Source organism: Prunus mume, linkage group LG2 (genome assembly GCF_029339155.1).
Source record: "Prunus mume cultivar Tortuosa linkage group LG2, ASM2933915v1, whole genome shotgun sequence".
Classification (NCBI taxonomy): Eukaryota; Viridiplantae; Streptophyta; class Magnoliopsida; order Rosales; family Rosaceae; genus Prunus; species Prunus mume.
The window spans coordinates 5515227-5535050 of NC_142699.1; the positions used below are offsets into that span (position 1 = coordinate 5515227).

Here is a 19824-nt window from a genome sequence, read left to right on the forward strand (position 1 = left end):
CTTTGCACCCCATGCCCTGTGGGTTTGAACACGTATGAACAAATTGTCAAACTCCACAGCCATTATTGACATTTTGATAGGGTTGAAATTTTTGTATGAACTGTCATGTACTGTGCTTCCTTTGCCGCATTTATTTGTCTTTAAAAAAAAAAAAAGAGTTTTACGAGCCCACGGAATTTGATCCTATAAATCTTGTACGGTAAAACACTTCTCTTCCCCAACTGCATATACCACCATCTTCCTCAGCTTTTGGTTAAACTTGTGTTTTATTTTGGAGGGAACATAAAAGAGAAGAGAAGAAAGAATGGGTTCAAACGGTTTGATAGAGAAGCCACATGCAGTTTGCATACCATTCCCAGCTCAAGGCCACATTAACCCAATGCTGAAACTAGCCAAACTCCTCCACTACAAAGGTTTTTATATAACCTTTGTGAACACAGAGTTCAACCACAAACGCCTTCTTAAATCCAGAGGTCCCAACTCTCTCGATGGCCTTTCCTCCTTTCGATTCGAGACCATTCCCGACGGCCTGCCACCGACTGATGCCAATGCCACCCAAGACATACCATCCTTATGTGAATCCACTAGGAAACACAGCTTGCCTTACTTCAGAGACCTTTTGTCTAAGCTGAACTCTTCTACTGGTTGCCCTCCTGTAAGTTGTATAGTTTCTGATGGTGTCATGAGCTTCACTCTTGATGCAGCCCACGAACTCGGCATCCCAGAAGTGCTTTTCTGGACAACCAGTGCTTGCGGCTTCTTGGCCTATGTACACTACCACCGCCTCATTGAAAAGGGTCTCACTCCTCTCAAAGGTATTATTTTCACTCCTCTGACTTTTTCATGAACATGTCTTGACTGATTTATATTTTATTTTCAGTTTTGTATATGAATATCTTAACCTAACCATGTTTCTTAATAGAATAATAACGCACTATTTCTTAATTTGATTTGCAGATGCCAGTTATTTGACAAACGGCTATTTGGAGACTGAGATAGATTGGATACCAGGCATGAGAGGCATCCGACTAAAGGACATCCCCAGCTTCATTAGAACCACAGACCCAGATGATATCATGCTGGATTTTGTGGTGCATGAAACAGAGCGAACTCGAAAAGCTTCTGCTGTCCTCTTGAACACCTTCCATGACTTGGAACATGAAGCTTTAGATGCACTTTCAACTTTGCTACCGCCTATTTACTCCATTGGACCCCTACATCTACAGATTAACCAGATCCCGGCAGATAGCGAGTTGAAGGAGATAAGATCAAACCTATGGACAGAGGAACCAGAGTGTCTAGAATGGCTTGACTCTAAAGAACCTAACTCTGTGGTTTATGTCAACTTCGGTAGCATCACAGTGATGACAGCAGAGCAGCTAATTGAATTTGCTTGGGGACTTGCAAGCAGCAATCAGACCTTCTTTTGGGTGATTAGGCCTGATCTTGTTGGTGGGGATTCAGCTGTGGTTCCACCAGAGTTTGTGGAAGAAACCAAAGAAAGGAGCCTATTGGCACATTGGTGCCCTCAAGAACAAGTCCTGAGCCATCCGGCTGTAGGAGGGTTCTTGACTCACAGTGGTTGGAACTCTACCATTGAAAGTGTGTGTGCTGGAGTGCCCATGATCTGTTGGCCCTTCTTCGCAGAGCAACAAACCAATTGTAGGTACACTGAGAAAGAGTGGGGCATTGGCATGGAGATTGAGAGTGATATTAAAAGAAACTACGTAGAGGGGCTTGTGAGAAAGTTAATGGAGGGAGAGGAGGGCAAAGATATGAGGAAGAAAGCTCTGGAATGGAAGAAGTTGGCAAAGGAGGCCACCAGCCCTAATGGCTCATCATTTGTGCCTTTGGACAAAATGATTAACCAGGTGCTTCTATCTCCAAGAAATTAGAATTGATCAATATTCTACCTAGTTGCTTGCTGCTCTGTATTTGGCCTAGTTCAACCCAAACACGAGACACAACTATTTGTGCAACATATTATGCATTCTTAGGAGAAACCATTCAGTGCCACTCAGTGGTTTATGTTTTGCAGACGTCGATTAGTCAAATTTTGAAGAGTGTATTTTTGTTGTAATGGTTCCACATCGTGAATGATTGATCAGATGAGTATTTTTAATAATATAGATATAAGGCTTTTTATCACAAATGATTTTGAGATTTATGAAATTATCACATTTCTTCCTTAACATTTTTTTATTACCTTAATGGTCATTAAAGTTAGCATCCATACATCAAAATGGTCTCTGTCGTTAGTTTCCGTCAAATTTTCTGATAAATTACTGATGTGGCATATATATGGAAGCCTACACAATCAATGGTATAAAGCCACGCGGTTTTAAACCAACCTCAAAACAGTTAAATATAGAACACATAAATATAAAATCAAATCAAATAAGCAAACAAAAATTATTGCACGCCGAACAGATCTTATCTAGTATTGACCGCCGTTCCAAAAATTATGACACATTACAAAGTCAACTGGAACTATAAGGACAAATCAACTTTGTCATGAACCGTGCATTTTTGAACTTGAAAGTTTATTAAGCGATTGATCCCTTCTCTCTCTTTCCTATAAAACTGATACTGCAAAAGCCTTATCTTCTCCACAACCATATAACCATATCCCATTTTGGTTAGCTTTGTCCAAATTTATTTGCCAGAATGGATTCTACTGGTTTGACAGAGAAGCCACATGCAGTTTGCATACCATACCCAGCTCAAGGTCACATAACCCCAATGCTGCAATTAACCAAACTCCTCCACTACAAGGGCTTTCACATAACCTTTGTGAACACCGAATTCAACCACAGACGCCTTCTTAAATCCCGAGGTCCCAACTCTCTTGACGGCCTCCCATCCTTTAGGTTCGAAACCATTCCCGATGGCCTCCCTCCAACAGATACCAATGCCACCCAGGACGTAACCGCTCTATGCGTTTCCACTAGGAAAAATTGCTTAGCACCCTTCAGAGACCTTTTGTCAAAACTCAATTCTTTGCCCGATTCCCCTCCAGTTACTTGTATAGTTTCTGATGGTGGCATGATCTTCACTCTTGATGCAGCCCAAGAATTGGGCATTCCGGAAGTTATTTTCCAGACACCAAGTGCTTGTGGCTTGATGTGCTACCTTCAGTGTCGCCCTCTCATCGAAAGGGGCTTAATACCTCTTAGAGGTACATACACTGACTTCAAATTCCTGATTGGTCATTTGGGAACACTGACTTTGTACTAAAAATGTTACATATTTAACTAGAATGTTAACTCACCGGTACTATTACTCAATTTGATTTGCAGATGCTAGCTATTTGACAAATGGGTATTTGGATACTGAGATAGATTGGATACCAGGCATGAGAGGTATCCGATTGAGGGACATCCCAAGCTTCATCAGAACCACAGACCCACATGACTTCATGCTGGATTTTCTATTGGTTGCGATGGCAAGAGCTAAAAGAGCTTCTGCTATAGTTTTGAACACGTTTGATGCGTTAGAGCATGAAGTTTTAGAAGGACTATCGACTTTGCTACCACCTGTTTATTCCGTTGGACCCCTACATCTACAGCTTAATCAGATCCCAGCAGATAACGAGTTGAAGTCCATTGGATCAAACCTGTGGACAGAAGAACCAGTGTGTCTTGATTGGCTTGACTCTAAAGAACCTAACTCTGTGGTTTATGTCAACTTTGGAAGTATCACAGTCATGACAGCTGAACAGCTGATTGAGTTTGCTTGGGGACTTGCAAACAGCAACCAGACCTTTTTTTGGGTGATCAGGCCTGACCTTGTTGGTGGGGAAGCAGCTGTGGTTCCACCAGAATTTATGCAAGAGACCAATGAAAGGGGTCTATTGGCAAGTTGGTGCCCTCAAGAACAAGTTCTGAGCCACCCAGCCGTAGGAGGGTTCTTGACACACAGTGGTTGGAACTCTACTCTTGAGAGTTTGTGTGGTGGAGTGCCCATGATCTGTTGGCCCTTCTTTGCAGAGCAACAAACCAATTGTAGGTTCTGTTGCAAAGAGTGGGGCATAGGCATGGAGATAGAGGGTGATGTTAAAAGAAATTACATAGAGGGGCTTGTGAGAAAGTTAATGGAGGGAGAGGAGGGCAAAGAGATGAGGAGGAAAGCCTTGGAATGGAAGAAGTTGGCAAAGGAGGCCACCAGTGGTCCAAATGGGTCATCTTTTGTGGGTTTGGACAAATTGGTTAACCAGATGCTTCTATCTCGGAGGAATTAGAAATTTAGAATTGATTCAAAATCTATCTTGTTTTTACTTTGTATTTGTCCAAGAAGTTTACCTATTAAGCTTAATACTGCTTCTATCACGAATTCATTTTTTAGGTATGCATTTACTTGACATCGGTCCAATGTAAAATGAAGTCCAAGGCAAACGTAAGTGGCATCGGTTACCACGTTGATGCACGATACCAAAGTTTCACCTAACATACCTAAAGAGTTTGTTGATCGGGAAATAATCGATGGGTTATGTGTGATAAAAGCTCCCTTTGTTACTACACCTAACATACCTAAAGAGCTTGCAACCATGTTATTCTAAATTACACTACTCTGACTAAATTCCTGCATTGGACTTCCATACTGTGCACTCCTAGGTTAATATACCGAGATTATCTTCTTTTTACCCTCATCAAAGGAGGAGCTCTATTTGGCAAGACTAATGAAACTGTTCTTTTCTCTATAGAGCTGAGCTATTTCAACTCTTTCAAATTAGGCAGCAGATGTTTAACAAGGGGGTGACAGACCTGCATTGCACCCATGAACAGCGTAGGAGAGAGAGCCCAAGATAAGATAAAATAACAAGCTTCATGCAAGTGAAAGACATGAAAACAGAGGTACCGCATTCAGAAAAATTAAAGGCAAATCCCATAGAGGCATTTTAACGAACGATTCATGTGCAAACATAAACAGCCAATTCTTGATCTACCTAGTGTGAAGATCAACATTATAAAAAATACATTTCACACCAAAGTAATTACCAACACAAAAAGAAGCGTTTAACCTTATAGAGACTCAGCGCAGGCTAGCAATGGTACTCCGAGTGTGCAATGTCTGCTTCCCAAGAAAACTCCATTTCTGATAGAAATGAAGCAAATTGATGCCAATTGGTAGGGTTGTCTGTACCTACAACCTACAGACTCTTTAACATGTTTCAATTTCTAATTTCTTTTATTTTGGATGAAATCTTTCGGGATGTTTAGCTGACAACAGTGTTCCGGATCACTAACGGCACAAAAAGGAGGGAAGGGTTTTTTGAAATGAAAATGGCAGCTTATGTAACTAGTTGGTAAAATAGTGGTAATTCTATAGGTAAGCTCAACTTAGTTGGGGGATGTGATGAACACCATTGTTGTGATTTTGTGATTATTGCAAGTCTTTTGAGTCCTGAAAAAATATTTTTGGTTCATTTCTTTTTATTTTTTTATAGACAAATTAAAATCTGACATATTTGTGTAAATCAAATTTTTTGTTTGTTGTGTATTTGTCATACTGTCAATGAAGGAGGAATTGCTCCATATAAGTTATAGAAAATACTTTACTACTTTTTTAGCAGACAAATTATACAATCTGACATACGTATATAAACTTTTCCTTTTATGATTTGAATGAGTTATTTTTGTATTTGCAAACAGTGTCTATATATTACATTTTTTTGGGACAAATCTTTATATTACATTGGTATCGTTGAAATTTGTATATAAAAATTGATTTTTTTCTTCTTTTTGGACTTGGTTATATGTATGAATTTTATATACCACCCTTTACGTGCTAGTGATTTAAGTCGAAGGGTGGGTAGATGGGGAAATAGATTATGATTTGGTCAAAGGGTAGGTTCCCCTTCATGATAACCAACCTCTGCCCCTCTTCCCCTTCCTATCTCTAGCTTTCTTGTTGAACAAGTCTGCTTTTACCTAGACAAATTAGTTTAACATCTGGGAAGTTCAAAACAAGAATTACCATATGATAAGAATGTTCAGTTTCACTTCACATGCTGACCAAGTATCTGTTAAGATTTCAGAGGGACGGACCCTTTGCCCACCACTAGTAATATCGATATTGTCATCAACTTAACCACCTATTTAGCAGGTGTGAGGTTTTATACAAAAGGCCTTAATATTATTAGGAGTGGAACCATTTATTATATGAGACTTTTTATTTTGTTAAGTTTCCGATGTGGAACTCGTGTATTCTTCAACAGTATCAATTGATTATATTGCGTGTTTTACTTGGTCATCTAATCATCATAACATAAATTGAAAAGAACAATGCGTTCAGTAAAACTAGAATGATGATGGGTAGAAATCAAGTGGTTAAATAATTCACACTTGCAACCGAAAAAAAATATTACACTTGGACTGGTCTTTTAAATGACGATCCTAGAAAGAAAGCAACAGAAATGGATGTGCACTCTTGGCGTTCGTTGTATTTTAGTAAGAGACTATTTACTCCAACAGTGTGATTGTGGACTTTGACACCCATAAGGCCACTTCCAGCAGGAGGGCTCTGGGGGCAAGAGCCCAAATGCAAGTTCCAACAACAAAGGTTGGCCCGGCGGTGGGGTCCACGAGCTTGGGTTGGCCCAAAGGCAGGAGGAGCCCGAGCCTACTGACGTCGAGGCGCAAATCAATTTTTTTCTTTTGCCACATGGCGCAACCTGTCCTTCCGATTTCCGATTTTTCATCCAATCCAACACTGGAATTTTTCAAGGCAAAAAATTATGAAAAAAATAGTAAATTTTAAAAAAATCCCAAAAAATACTGAATTTTTTTTCTATAACTACCAATCCATACTCTTCACTTTTAACAACAAATTCATTTTCTACTCAATAATTTTTTCACTTTGTACTCAATAATTTTTTCACTTTCAACTCTAAATTTTTTTCACTTTCGAGTTTAATTTTTCTCTATCAAAGAAACTATTAAATAAAATTCCTTTTTATTCAAAACATTCCATACATAAAAAAAACTAACCACAACCAAAGCATTAAATATATAAAAACAAACAAACCACAACCAAAGCATAAAAAAACCAAACAGAACTAAACATAAACACATAAACATTAAAATCTTAAAAATGTTCTTCACTTCACTTCATTCACCGTCATTATCATAAAATCTCATCCAAAAATATTGTCAAAATTAATTGTTTAGGTAAACAAATTTGTGAAAAAAAACAAAAAATTGAATAGTACCCCCCTTGCCATGGCAATTGCTGGAAGTGCAACTTACTTTTTGCAAGGACAGACACTATTCTCGTGAATAGTGTCAGTCCTAGCTCCCCCCTTGCCATGACAAGATTCCTACTGCTGGAAATGCCCTAATAGCTTCCAAGACAACGGGTCCAAAAAAATGGGCTATAATGGTCTTGGAAGGTGTGCCATTATTGATACTTGAAAAGCCTACAGAAAATGTATGAATCGGATGTCGTGCTAATGTTGACGTCTTGCGCCTTAAGAAATTGTTGGGAAACTGATTTGGATTGATTCTTTTATATCCCTTGATTGATAAATACTTCAATATAAATATTTCACTTGTGCAGTTCGAAGACTAAGCAAATAGAGAGATCAAATTGAAATTATGATATTTATTTCTTATAAAACTATATTCGAATGGGTATCACAAGCTAAAGAACGGTGATTGAATCTGAACCAACTGAATAAAAATCAACAGACTGCGAGGGTTTGAGAAAATGTGAATACAAAGGGTTTTCTTAAGCATAACTGAAATAATGCCGTATGAATTGAGAAAATGGAACATGTGAAATGATTCGATTGATTGAAAGATAAAAGTTAAAGTTAAAAAAGCAACCAATAAGAAATGATATAATATTAGCAATAATATCCCTAAGTATGAATTAAGTTTACATTTGTTCAAAAGTTATAAAGCATTTGCTGCAACAACCAAAAAAAAAAAAAATTTGTCAATAGGAGTGAAAATGATGGGTAAATTAGAATTTTTTTTGTTCAAGGTTGACAAATGGAATTTTTTTAGTTGTACTATCTTGCCCTTGATCTTTCAAGTTCAACATAACGTGATTTGATAGAGAGTTTTTCTTAATAATATTTCTATTATATACAAGGGCCTTGTACAATTGTCCATCTATTTGAGGTTTTAACTTCGACTTCTTCCATCCAAAATCACTTGTGTAATCTATTATTAAAAAGTACTTAAAAATAGGAATGAAAACGTGCAATCGCTGTTGCCGCCTCCCGTGCGGGTGGAGAGTGATCCAATCTTAATATAAAATCCAGAAAATCAAACCAAAATCAACAAATAAATAAACAAACAAACAAACAAACAAAATGAATCAATGCACTGCCAGACTACATCTGTATTGGGAAAGAATACAAAATCTTATACAATCTCGCCAGCCGGCCGGTCTATCATGGCACATCATATTATACTATATCTCAATATGGAGACAAACTTGCTTTGCAGCCCATGCCCTGAGGGTTTGAACACGTATGAACAAATTGTCAACCCCCACAGCCATTATTGACATTTTTGTATGAACCCTCATGTACCGTGCTTCCTTTGTCGCATTAATTTGTCTTTAAAAAAAAAGAAAAAATGTTTTATGAGCTCATGGAATTTGATCCTATAAATCTGGTACGGTAAAACACTTCTCTTCCCCAACTGCATATACCACCATCTTCCTCAGCTTTTGGTTAAACTTGTGTTTTATTTTGGAGAGAACAAAAAAGAGAAGAGAAGAAAGAATGGGTTCAAACGGTTTGATAGAGAAGCCACATGCAGTTTGCATACCATTCCCAGCTCAAGGCCACATTAACCCAATGCTGAAACTAGCAAAACTCCTCCACTACAAAGGTTTTCATATAACCTTTGTGAACACAGAGTTCAACCACAAACGCCTCCTTAAATCCAGAGGTCCCAACTCCCTCGATGGCCTTCCCTCCTTTCGATTCGAGACCATTCCCGACGGCCTGCCACCGACTGATGCCAATGCCACCCAAGACATACCATCCTTATGTGAATCCACTAGGAAACACAGCTTGCCTTACTTCAGAGACCTTTTGTCTAAGCTGAACTCTTCGACTGGTTGCCCTCCTGTAAGTTGTATAGTTTCTGATGGTGTCATGAGCTTCACTCTTGATGCAGCCCACGAACTCGGCATCCCAGAAGTACTTTTCTGGACAACAAGTGCTTGCGGCTTCTTGGCCTATGTACACTACCACCGCCTCATTGAAAAGGGTCTAACTCCTCTCAAAGGTATTAATCTCACTCCTCTGACTTTTTCATGAACATATCTTGACTGATTTATATTTTATTTTTAGTTTTGTATATGAATATCTTAACCTAACCATGTTGCTTAACAGAATAATAACGCACTATTTCTTTGTTTGATTCACAGATGCCAATTATTTGACAAACGGCTATTTGGAGACGCAGATAGATTGGATACCAGGCATGAGAGGCATCCGACTAAAGGACATCCCCAGCTTCATTAGAACCACAGACCGAGATGATCTCATGCTGGATTTTCTGGTGCATGAAACAGAGCGAACTCGAAAAGCTTCTGCTGTCGTCTTGAACACCTTCCATGACTTGGAACATGAAGCTTTAGATGCACTTTCAACTTTGCTACCACCTATTTACTCCATTGGACCCCTACATCTACAGATTAACCAGATCCCGGCAGATAGCGAGTTGAAGGAGATAAGATCAAACCTATGGACAGAGGAACCAGAGTGTCTAGAATGGCTTGACTCTAAAGAACCTAACTCTGTGGTTTATGTCAACTTCGGAAGCATCACAGTGATGACAGCAGAGCAGCTAATTGAGTTTGCTTGGGGACTTGCAAACAGCAATCAGACCTTCTTTTGGGTGATTAGGCCTGATCTTGTTGGTGGGGATTCAGCTGTGGTTCCACCAGAGTTTGTGGAAGAAACCAAAGAAAGGAGCCTATTGGCACATTGGTGCCCTCAAGAACAAGTCCTGAGCCATCCGGCTGTAGGAGGGTTCTTGACTCACAGTGGTTGGAACTCTACCATTGAAAGTGTGTGTGCTGGAGTGCCCATGATCTGTTGGCCCTTCTTCGCAGAGCAACAAACCAATTGTAGGTACACTGAGAAAGAGTGGGGCATTGGCATGGAGATTAAGAGTGATGTTAAAAGAAACTACATTGAGGGGCTTGTGAGAAAGTTAATGGAGGGAGAGGAGGGCAAAGATATGAGGAAGAAAGCTCTGGAATGGAAGAAGTTGGCAAAGGAGGCCACCAGCCCTAATGGCTCATCATTTGTGCCTTTGGACAAAATGATTAACCAGGTGCTTCTATCTCCAAGAAATTAGAATTGATCAATATTCTACCTAGTTGCTTGCTGCTCTGTATTTGGCCTAGTTCAACCCAAACACGAGACACAACTATTTGTGCAACATATTATGCATTCTTAGGAGAAACCATTCAGTGCCACTCAGTGGTTTATGTTTTGCAGACGTCGATTAGTCAAATTTTGAAGAGTGTATTTTTGTTGTAATGGTTCCACATCGTGAATGATTGATCAGATGAGTATTTTTAATAATATAGATATAAGGCTTTTTATCACAAATGATTTTGAGATTTATGAAATTATCACATTTCTTCCTTAACATTTTTTTATTACCTTAATGGTCATTAAAGTTAGCATCCATACATCAAAATGGTCTCATCGTTAGTTTCAGTCAAATTTTCTGATAAATTACTGATGTGGCATATATATGGAGCCTACACAATCAATGGTATAAAGCCACGCGGTTTTAAACCAACCTCAAAACAGTTAAATATAGAACACATAAATATAAAATCAAATCAAATAAGCAAACAAAAATTATTGCACGCCGAACAGATCTTATCTAGTATTGACCGCCGTTCCAAAAATTATGACACATTACAAAGTCAACTGGAACTATAAGGACAAATCAACTTTGTCATGAACCGTGCATTTTTGAACTTGAAAGTTTATTAAGCGATTGATCCCTTCTCTCTCTTTCCTATAAAACTGATACTGCAAAAGCCTTCTCTTCTCCACAACCATATAACCATATCCCATTTTGGTTAGCTTTGTCCAAATTTATTTGCCAGAATGGATTCTACTGGTTTGACAGAGAAGCCACATGCAGTTTGCATACCATACCCAGCTCAAGGTCACATAACCCCAATGCTGCAATTAACCAAACTCCTCCACTACAAGGGCTTTCACATAACCTTTGTGAACACCGAATTCAACCACAGACGCCTTCTTAAATCCCGAGGTCCCAACTCTCTTGACGGCCTCCCATCCTTTAGGTTCGAAACCATTCCCGATGGCCTCCCTCCAACAGATACCAATGCCACCCAGGACGTAACCGCTCTATGCGTTTCCACTAGGAAAAATTGCTTAGCACCCTTCAGAGACCTTTTGTCAAAACTCAATTCTTTGCCCGATTCCCCTCCAGTTACTTGTATAGTTTCTGATGGTGGCATGATCTTCACTCTTGATGCAGCCCAAGAATTGGGCATTCCGGAAGTTATTTTCCAGACACTAAGTGCTTGTGGCTTGATGTGCTACCTTCAGTGTCGCCCTCTCATCGAAAGGGGCTTAATACCTCTTAGAGGTACATACACTGACTTCAAATTCCTGATTGGTCATTTGGGAACACTGACTTTGTACTAAAAATGTTACATATTTAACTAGAATGTTAACTCACCGGTACTATTACTCAATTTGATTTGCAGATGCTAGCTATTTGACAAATGGGTATTTGGATACTGAGATAGATTGGATACCAGGCATGAGAGGTATCCGATTGAGGGACATCCCAAGCTTCATCATAACCACAGACCCACATGATTTCATGCTGGATTTTCTATTGGTTGCCATGGCAAGAGCTAAAAGAGCTTCTGCTATAGTTTTGAACACGTTTGATGCGTTAGAGCATGAAGTTTTAGATGGACTATCGACTTTGCTACCACCTGTTTATTCCGTTGGACCCCTACATCTACAGCTTAATCAGATCCCAGCAGATAACGAGTTGAAGTCCATTGGATCAAACCTGTGGACAGAAGAACCAGTGTGTCTTGATTGGCTTGACTCTAAAGAACCTAACTCTGTGGTTTATGTCAACTTTGGAAGTATCACAGTCATGACAGCTGAACAGCTTATTGAGTTTGCTTGGGGACTTGCAAACAGCAACCAGACCTTTTTTTGGGTGATCAGGCCTGACCTTGTTGGTGGGGAAGCAGCTGTGGTTCCACCAGAATTTATGCAAGAGACCAATGAAAGGGGTCTATTGGCAAGTTGGTGTCCTCAAGAACAAGTTCTGAGCCACCCAGCCGTAGGAGGGTTCTTGACACACAGTGGTTGGAACTCTACTCTTGAGAGTTTGTGTGGTGGAGTGCCCATGATCTGTTGGCCCTTCTTTGCAGAGCAACAAACCAATTGTAGGTTCTGTTGCAAAGAGTGGGGCATAGGCATGGAGATAGAGGGTGATGTTAAAAGAAATTACATAGAGGGGCTTGTGAGAAAGTTAATGGAGGGAAAGGAGGGCAAAGAGATGAGGAAGAAAGCCTTGGAATGGAAGAAGTTGGCAAAGGAGGCCACCACTGGTCCAAATGGGTTATCTTTTGTGGGTTTGGACAAATTGGTTAACCAGGTGCTTCTATCTCCGAGGAATTAGAAATTTAGAATTGATTCAAAATCTATCTTGTTTTTACTTTGTATTTGTCCAAGAAGTTTACCTATTAAGCTTAATACTGCTTCTATCACGAATTCATTTTTTAGGTATGCATTTACTTGACATCGGTACAATGTAAAATGAAGTCCAAGGCAAACGTAAGTGGCATCGGTTACCACGTTGATGCACGATACCAAAGTTTCACGGCCACGTTGTTGATCGGGAAATAATCGATGGGTTATGTGTGATAAAAGCTCCCTTTGTTACTACACCTAACATGCCTAAAGAGCTTGACAACCATGTTATTCTAACTAACTTACACTACTCTGCCTAAATTCCTGCATTGGACTTCCATACTGTGCACTCCTAGGTTAATATACCGAGATTATCTTCTTTTTACCCTCATCAAAGGAGGAGCTCTATTTGGCAAGACTAATGAAACGGTGCTCTTTTCTCTATAGAGCCGAGCTATTTCAACTCTTTCAAATTAGGCAGCAGATGTTTAACAAGGGGGTGACAGACCTGCATTGCACCCATGAACAGCGTAGGAGAGAGAGCCCAAGATAAGATAAAATGACAAGCTTCATGCAAGTGAAAGACATGAAAACAGAGGTACCGCATTCAGAAAAATTAAAGGCAAATCCCATAGAGGCATTTTAACGAACGATTCACGTGCAAACATAAACAGCCAATTCTTAATCTACCTAGCGTGAAGATCAACATTATAAAAAATACACTTCACACCAAAGTAATTACCAACACAAAAAGAAGCGTTTAACCTTATAGAGACTCAGCGCAGGCTAGCAATGGTACTCCGAGTGTGCAATGTCTGCTTCCCAAGAAAACTCCATTTCCGATAGAAATGAAGCAAATTGATGCCAATTGGTAGGGTTGTCTGTACCTACAGCCTACAGACTCTTTAACATGTTTCAATTTCTAATTTCTTTTATTTCGGATGAAATCTTTCGGGATGTTTAGCTGATAACAGTGTTCTGGATTGTTAGAGAGATTTCCTCTTCTCAATCAAAACTGATTGTGTAACTGAAGATCAGTTTTGATTCTTTGTAATTATTGCTGTTTATTACTTCTTGTAACAGTCAAACAAATCTCCTATATAGTTGTACATTGTAAACAGATTTAAATCAAGGGGAAATCATTTTCTACATGGTATCTGCCTAAGTCTAGGATCCTTACCTGTCTCCAGCATCCCTTAGCGTTCCTCTTTTTTTATTTTAAATTTCTTTCTTCCCTCTTCTTGCCCATGGCCACCTCATCTTCCTGAACTGCTCCCTCCCAAAATACTGCTCAATTCACCAAACTTACCGAAACCAATTACCTCACATGGCTTCGGCAAATCAAACCATACCTTCATGGTGCCAAACTTTGGGGATATGTTGATGGCACCAGTCCTGAACCATCTCTCACCACCATGACCACTGCCACTGACACTGAACCAGCACAATCCATTCCTAATCCTGCACATGATACGTGGTTCACCGTCGACCAACAAATCGTCAGCATCCTCACCACCACTCTAACAGAAAACATCGCACAGCTTACCATTGGTTTCGACACATCAAAGGCAATTTGGGACTGCCTTGAACACCATTTTTCCCAGAAGTCTGTAGCTAGTGCAACCTATCTCAAAATGCAACTTCTAGATCTCAACAAAGGCACTCAATCTGTTGACGAATACCTCCATCATGCCAAATCAATTGCTGATCCTTTGGTCTCCATTAACAGGCCTGTTCTTGACGACGACTTGGTCATCGCCACTCTTCATGGTCTTGGCCCCGATTACATCATGCTTCGCACTGCCCTCACTCAAAATCCTCCACTCCCTGATTTCACTGAACTTCGGGCTCGAATTCTCTCTTTTGATGCCCAACAATCTCGTCCTGCTGCTTCCCCTACGGCTACTGCTCTCTTCAATCACAGTCAAGCCTCTCCTATATAGTTGTACATTGTAAACAGATTTAAATCAAGGGGAAATCATTTTCTACATGGATCACTAACGGCACAAAAAGGAGGGAAGGGTTTTTTGAAATGAAAATGGCAGCTTATGTAACTAGTTGGTAAAATAGTGGTAATTCTATAGGTAAGCTCAACTTAGTTGGGGGATGTGATGAACACCATTGTTGTGATTCTGTGATTATTGCAAGTCTTTTGAGTCCTGAAAACTCAATCTGCTCTCCAAGATTTTGCTGCCATTTTCCAATGAAATTAAAATTCAACAATTTAAATGGTATAAGCAGTACAGGCAAAGAATGGATGGAACTTGTAACAATGTATCATGCATGCTAAACATTTTTTTGAATCTTACATCCAATGAAATCCAAGTACATGAAAAAGGATGAACGACTAAGACGTTCTCAGATCAGATGGACCAAATTACAGCTACTCTTTTTCTTCAAGGGTGAACGAACGGTCCTACGAGTGCCAAGTCGATCATAGAAAGGAGAGTGGATTGGGTGTTTTGGTTCAGCATAAGGCCATGCACGGATACAGAAATTAGAATTGATCAAAATTCTACCTGGTTGCTGCTTTGTATTTGGCCTAGTTAAACCCAAAATCGAAACAGGTTGACATACAACATACCTTGCATTCTTAGGAGAAACTAGTCAGTGTGACTCAGTGATTGGTGTTTTCAGTTTATACTCCGAGACTTGTTGCATACCAATAGAATTGCTTGTATTTGCATGTCCGAAAAGAGTGTATGTTGTCAAATCTGAAGAGTGTACTTTGTCAAATTGTGTTGCAGAATGCGCGGATGATAAATTCTTGGTTCATAAAATATACCTACTAAGGTAGCTCTAGCCCTAAAACATTAATATTTGATTTTCCTATAGTATTATTTATGTAAGAGCTATGAGGGACCAAAAAAGGTGTAAAAAAACAAAAAACAAACCCCAAAACTCTTCAATATAGAACATATAATTATCAAATCAAAACAAACAAACAAACATAAATGATTGCGTGCCAAACAGAGTATGGGAAAGAATACGAAATTGAATATTATTGACTGCCGTCCAAAACATTATAAAACCTCGTCATGGACTGTGACATATTGGACTTGAAAGTTTACTAAGTGATTGATCCCTTTTCTCTCTTTCCTATAAAACTGGTACTGCAAAAGCCTTCTCTTCTCCACAACCATATCCCATTTTCATTAGCTTTGTCCAATTTATTTGTGAGAATGGGTACTATTGGTTTGACAGAGAAGCCACATGCAGTTTGCATACCATACCCAGCTCAAGGTCACGTAACACCAATGCTTCAATTAGCCAAACTCCTCCACTACAAGGGCTTTCACATTACCTTTGTGCACACAGAATTCAACCACAGACGCCTGCTTAAATCCCGAGGTCCCAACTCTCTTGATGGCCTCCCATTCTTCCGGTTTGAAACCATTCCCGATGGCCTCCCTCCAACCGATGCCAATGCCACCCAAGACATAACTGCTCTATGCCTTTCCACTAGTAAAAATTGCTTAGCACCCTTCAGAGACCTTTTGTCAAAGGTCAATTCTGTGCCTGATTCCCCTCCAGTTACTTGTATAGTTTCTGATGGTGGCATGACCTTCACTCTTGATGCAGCCCAAGAATTGGGCATTCCGGAAGTTATTTTGGAGACACTAAGTGCTTGTGGCTTGATGTGCTACCTACAGTATCGCCCTCTCATTGAAAAGGGCTTAATGCCTCTTAAAGGTACATACACATACTTCAAATTCCAGAGTGGTCATTTGGGAACACTGACTTTGTACTAAAAATGTTACATATTTAACTAGAATCTTAACTCACTGGTACAATTTCTTAATTTGATTTGCAGATCCTAGCTATTTGACAAATGGGTATTTGGATACTGAGATAGATTGGATACCAGGCATGAGAGGTATCCGATTGAGGGACATCCCAAGCTTCATCAGAACCACAGACCCAAATGACTTCATGCTGGATTATCTATTGGTAGAGATAGCACGAGCTAAAAGAGCTTCTGCCATCATTTTGAACACATTTGATGCGTTAGATCATGAAGTTTTACATGGACTTTCGACTTTGCTACCACCTGTTTATTCCGTTGGACCCCTACATCTACAACTTAATCAGATCCCAGCAGATGACAAATTAAAGTCCATTGGATCAAACCTGTGGACAGAAGAACCAGAGTGTCTTGAATGGCTTGACTCTAAAGAACCTAACTCTGTGGTTTATGTCAACTTTGGAAGCATCACAGTCATGACAGCTGAGCAGCTGATTGAGTTTGCTTGGGGACTTGCAAACAGCAACCAGACCTTTTTTTGGGTGATCAGGCCTGACCTTGTTGGTGGGGAAGCAGCTGTGGTTCCACCAGAGTTTATGCAAGAGACCAAAGAAAGGGGTCTATTGGCAAGTTGGTGCCCTCAAGAACAAGTTCTGAGCCACCCAGCCGTAGGAGGGTTCTTGACACACAGTGGTTGGAACTCTACCCTTGAGAGTTTGTGTGGTGGAGTGCCCATGATCTGTTGGCCCTTCTTTGCAGAGCAACATGCCAATTGTAGGTTCTGTTGTAAAGAGTGGGGCATAGGCATGGAGATAGAGGGTGATGTTAAAAGAAATTACGTAGAGGGGCTTGTGAGAAAGTTAATGGAGGGAGAGGAGGGCAAAGAGATGAGGAAGAAAGCCTTGGAATGGAAGAAGTTGGCTAAGGAGGCAACCACTGGTCCAAATGGGTTATCTTTTGTGTGTTTGGACAAATTGGTTAACCAGGTGCTTCTATCTCCGAGGAATTAGAAATTTAGAATTGATTCAAAATCTATCTAGTTACTTTGTAATTGTCCAACAAGTATACCTATTGAGATTAATAATACTTCTGTCATGAAACCATTTTTCAGGTCTAATGTAAAATGCAGTCTAGGGCAAACTTAATTGACATCGGTTACCACATTGATGCACGACACGAAAGTTTCATGGCCACGTTGTTGATCGGGAAATAATTGATGGGTTATGTGTGATAAAAAAGTCCTTTGTTACTATACCTAAAATACCTAAAGGGATTGACAGCCATGTTATTCTAACTCACTCACACTAGCCCGCCTAAATTCCTGCATTGAATTTCATAAATGTGCATTCCTGGGTTAATATACCTAAGATTATGTTCTTTTTCCCCTCATCAAAGGGGAGCTCGATTTGGCTGCATCCATGTTCTTTTCTCTATAGAGCTGGGCTATCTCAACTCTTTCAAATTAGGCAGGAGATGTTTGCCGCTCGATTTCCCCACCCCTTCGCTCTATATCGATTGATCAAATGAGTTCTTTTGATAATATAAATATACAAATATTTTATTAAAAATTATGAAAGGAACGAGAACGTGCAAACAAATAAACAAACCTCAAAACTCTTCATGGAGAACACAAACAAATAAACAAACAAAGAAACTTTAGTGCATGCCAGACCCAAGTATAGTATATAGTATATACTCTCGACTGCCGTCCCAAGATTATGGCAAAATTATATACTGACAAACTTGCATTGCACCCATGAACAGTGTTTGTGTGTGTGAGAGAGAGAGAGAGAGAGAGAGAGAGTGCTGCAAATAGCCAAACTGCTTCATGCAAGTGAAAGACATGGAAACAGAGGCACCACATTTATAAAGAAGTTAAAGGGGAATCCCATACAGGCATTTTAACGAACAGCTCACGTGCAAACATAAACAGCCGACCCTTAGAGTTAGAGCTACCTATCGTGAAGATCAACAGTATCAAAAATACACTTTATACCAAAGTACTTACCAACAGAAAAACGTTTAACCTTACAGAGACCTTGTTCAGCGCAGTCTTAGCAATGCTACTCCCAGTCTGCAATGTCTGCTTCACAAGAAAACTCCATTTCTGATAGAAATAAAACAAGTAGTCTTAGCAATGTACCTACAGCCTCTTTAATATGTTTTAGTTTCTAATTTCTTTTCTTTCGGATGAACTATTTCGGGATGTTTAACACTGTTCCGGATTACTAACGGCAGAAAAAAGGAGGGAAGGGCTTTGAAATGAAAATGGTAGCTTATGTAAATAGTTGGCCAAATAGTGGTAATTTTATGAGGATAAATTACTTTTCCGGTTACCCAAATTTTATTTTCGCCGGCAAATAATTTCTTAATATGAGAGTGGCACAAAAAAATTTCCCAATTTCAAAATTCGTTTCTACCATAACTCTTCAACAATTCATTAAATTAAAATTTTCAAGATATTTGGCTGATGCTTAAAGGTTTTAATCAAGTTCCGATACAACATGCTTATTGAGAATCTAATCAAGTCGCAAATATTCTGGCTAACGCGGTCATGCTTCTTCAATTATGTATGTTTGGTTTGGAAATTCTCCAATGATATTTTGCATATATGACGTTGTGATTTTATATAATAGTCTTCATATTGCAGCATCAATAACCTGTCCCTATCCCAACATAGCAAAGTATCTTCCAATCCGCTCACCACTACTTTCTCAAAGGGCACCACATGAGAAACGACGTAGAGGGGCTTGTGAGAAAGTTAATGGAGGGAGAGGAGGGCAAAGATATGAGGAAGAAAGCTCTGGAATGGAAGAAGTTGGCAATGGAGGCCACCAGCCCTAATGGCTCATCATTTGTGGCTTTGGACAAAATGATTAACCAGGTGCTTCCATCTCCAAGAAATTAGAATTGATCAATATTCTACCTAGTTTCTTGCTGCTTTGTATTTGGCCTAGTTAAACCCAAACATGGGACACAACTATTTGTGCAACATATCATGCATTCTTAGGAGAAACCATTCAGTGCGACACAGTGTTTTATGTTTTGTAGACGTCGATTAGTCAAATTTGAAGAGTGTATTTTGTTGTAATGATTCTACATCGTGAATTGATCAGATGAGTATTTTATAACATAGATATAGGACTTTTTTATCACAAATGGTCTCGAAGGTTTACAAAATTATCACATTTCGTCTTTAACGCTTTTTTTATGGCACTAATGGTCTTTAAGGTTAGCATCCACACATCAAAATAGTCTATGCCGTTAGCTTTCATCAAATCTTTTGTTAAATTACTGACATAGCACAAGAAAGCCCACACATCCAATGGTATAGAGCCCCGTGATTTTAAACAAACCTCAAAACTGTTTAATATAGAACACATAAATATCAAATCAA

At 39.4% G+C, this 19824-nt stretch overlaps 5 protein-coding genes and 1 long non-coding RNA gene across 9 annotated transcripts; 5 read left to right on the plus strand and 1 right to left on the minus strand.

Moving 5' to 3' along the window:
- Positions 1-232: 232 nt before the first annotated feature.
- Positions 233-2172, plus strand: LOC103319540 ((R)-mandelonitrile beta-glucosyltransferase-like). The gene is made up of 2 exons (XM_008221091.2): positions 233-815; positions 958-2172. The coding sequence occupies exons 1-2, from the start codon at positions 305-307 to the stop codon at positions 1893-1895; spliced, it is 1449 nt and encodes a 482-aa protein (XP_008219313.2). The 5' UTR covers positions 233-304; the 3' UTR covers positions 1896-2172.
- Positions 2173-2523: 351 nt separating this feature from the next.
- LOC103319543 ((R)-mandelonitrile beta-glucosyltransferase-like) lies at positions 2524-4328 on the plus strand. Its single transcript, XM_008221094.2, has 2 exons — positions 2524-3178; positions 3300-4328. The coding sequence occupies exons 1-2, from the start codon at positions 2668-2670 to the stop codon at positions 4238-4240; spliced, it is 1452 nt and encodes a 483-aa protein (XP_008219316.2). The 5' UTR covers positions 2524-2667; the 3' UTR covers positions 4241-4328.
- A 4337-nt stretch (positions 4329-8665) lies between these two features.
- LOC103319545 ((R)-mandelonitrile beta-glucosyltransferase-like) lies at positions 8666-10605 on the plus strand. Its single transcript, XM_008221095.2, has 2 exons — positions 8666-9248; positions 9391-10605. Exons 1-2 carry the CDS (start codon positions 8738-8740, stop codon positions 10326-10328), a joined length of 1449 nt encoding a protein of 482 aa, XP_008219317.2. The 5' UTR covers positions 8666-8737; the 3' UTR covers positions 10329-10605.
- Positions 10606-10982: 377 nt separating this feature from the next.
- On the plus strand, positions 10983-13078 carry LOC103319541 ((R)-mandelonitrile beta-glucosyltransferase-like). Of its 2 annotated transcripts, XM_089046601.1 has the most exons (3): positions 10983-11609; positions 11731-12647; positions 12776-13078. In XM_089046601.1, the coding sequence occupies exons 1-3, from the start codon at positions 11099-11101 to the stop codon at positions 12896-12898; spliced, it is 1551 nt and encodes a 516-aa protein (XP_088902727.1). In that variant the 5' UTR covers positions 10983-11098; the 3' UTR covers positions 12899-13078. The 2 variants fall into 2 exon arrangements, with proteins under 2 accessions (XP_088902727.1, XP_008219314.3); XM_008221092.3 differs by lacking the exon at positions 12776-13078 and having other exon boundaries at positions 10985-11609; positions 11731-12759.
- A 116-nt stretch (positions 13079-13194) lies between these two features.
- LOC148919478 (uncharacterized) lies at positions 13195-19106 on the minus strand. 3 transcript variants are annotated; one of them, XR_016124344.1, is made up of 4 exons: positions 18436-19106; positions 14992-15396; positions 14778-14872; positions 13195-14617 (listed from the first exon to the last, which is right to left on the minus strand). It is a non-coding gene; the product is annotated as an uncharacterized LOC148919478 (long non-coding RNA). The 3 variants fall into 3 exon arrangements; XR_016124343.1 differs by having other exon boundaries at positions 14778-15396; positions 18436-19104; XR_016124345.1 differs by lacking the exon at positions 14778-14872 and having other exon boundaries at positions 15267-15396; positions 18436-19093.
- LOC103319666 ((R)-mandelonitrile beta-glucosyltransferase-like) lies at positions 15786-17871 on the plus strand. Its single transcript, XM_008221237.3, has 2 exons — positions 15786-16375; positions 16497-17871. Exons 1-2 carry the CDS (start codon positions 15865-15867, stop codon positions 17435-17437), a joined length of 1452 nt encoding a protein of 483 aa, XP_008219459.2. The 5' UTR covers positions 15786-15864; the 3' UTR covers positions 17438-17871.
- Positions 19107-19824: the final 718 nt, after the last annotated feature.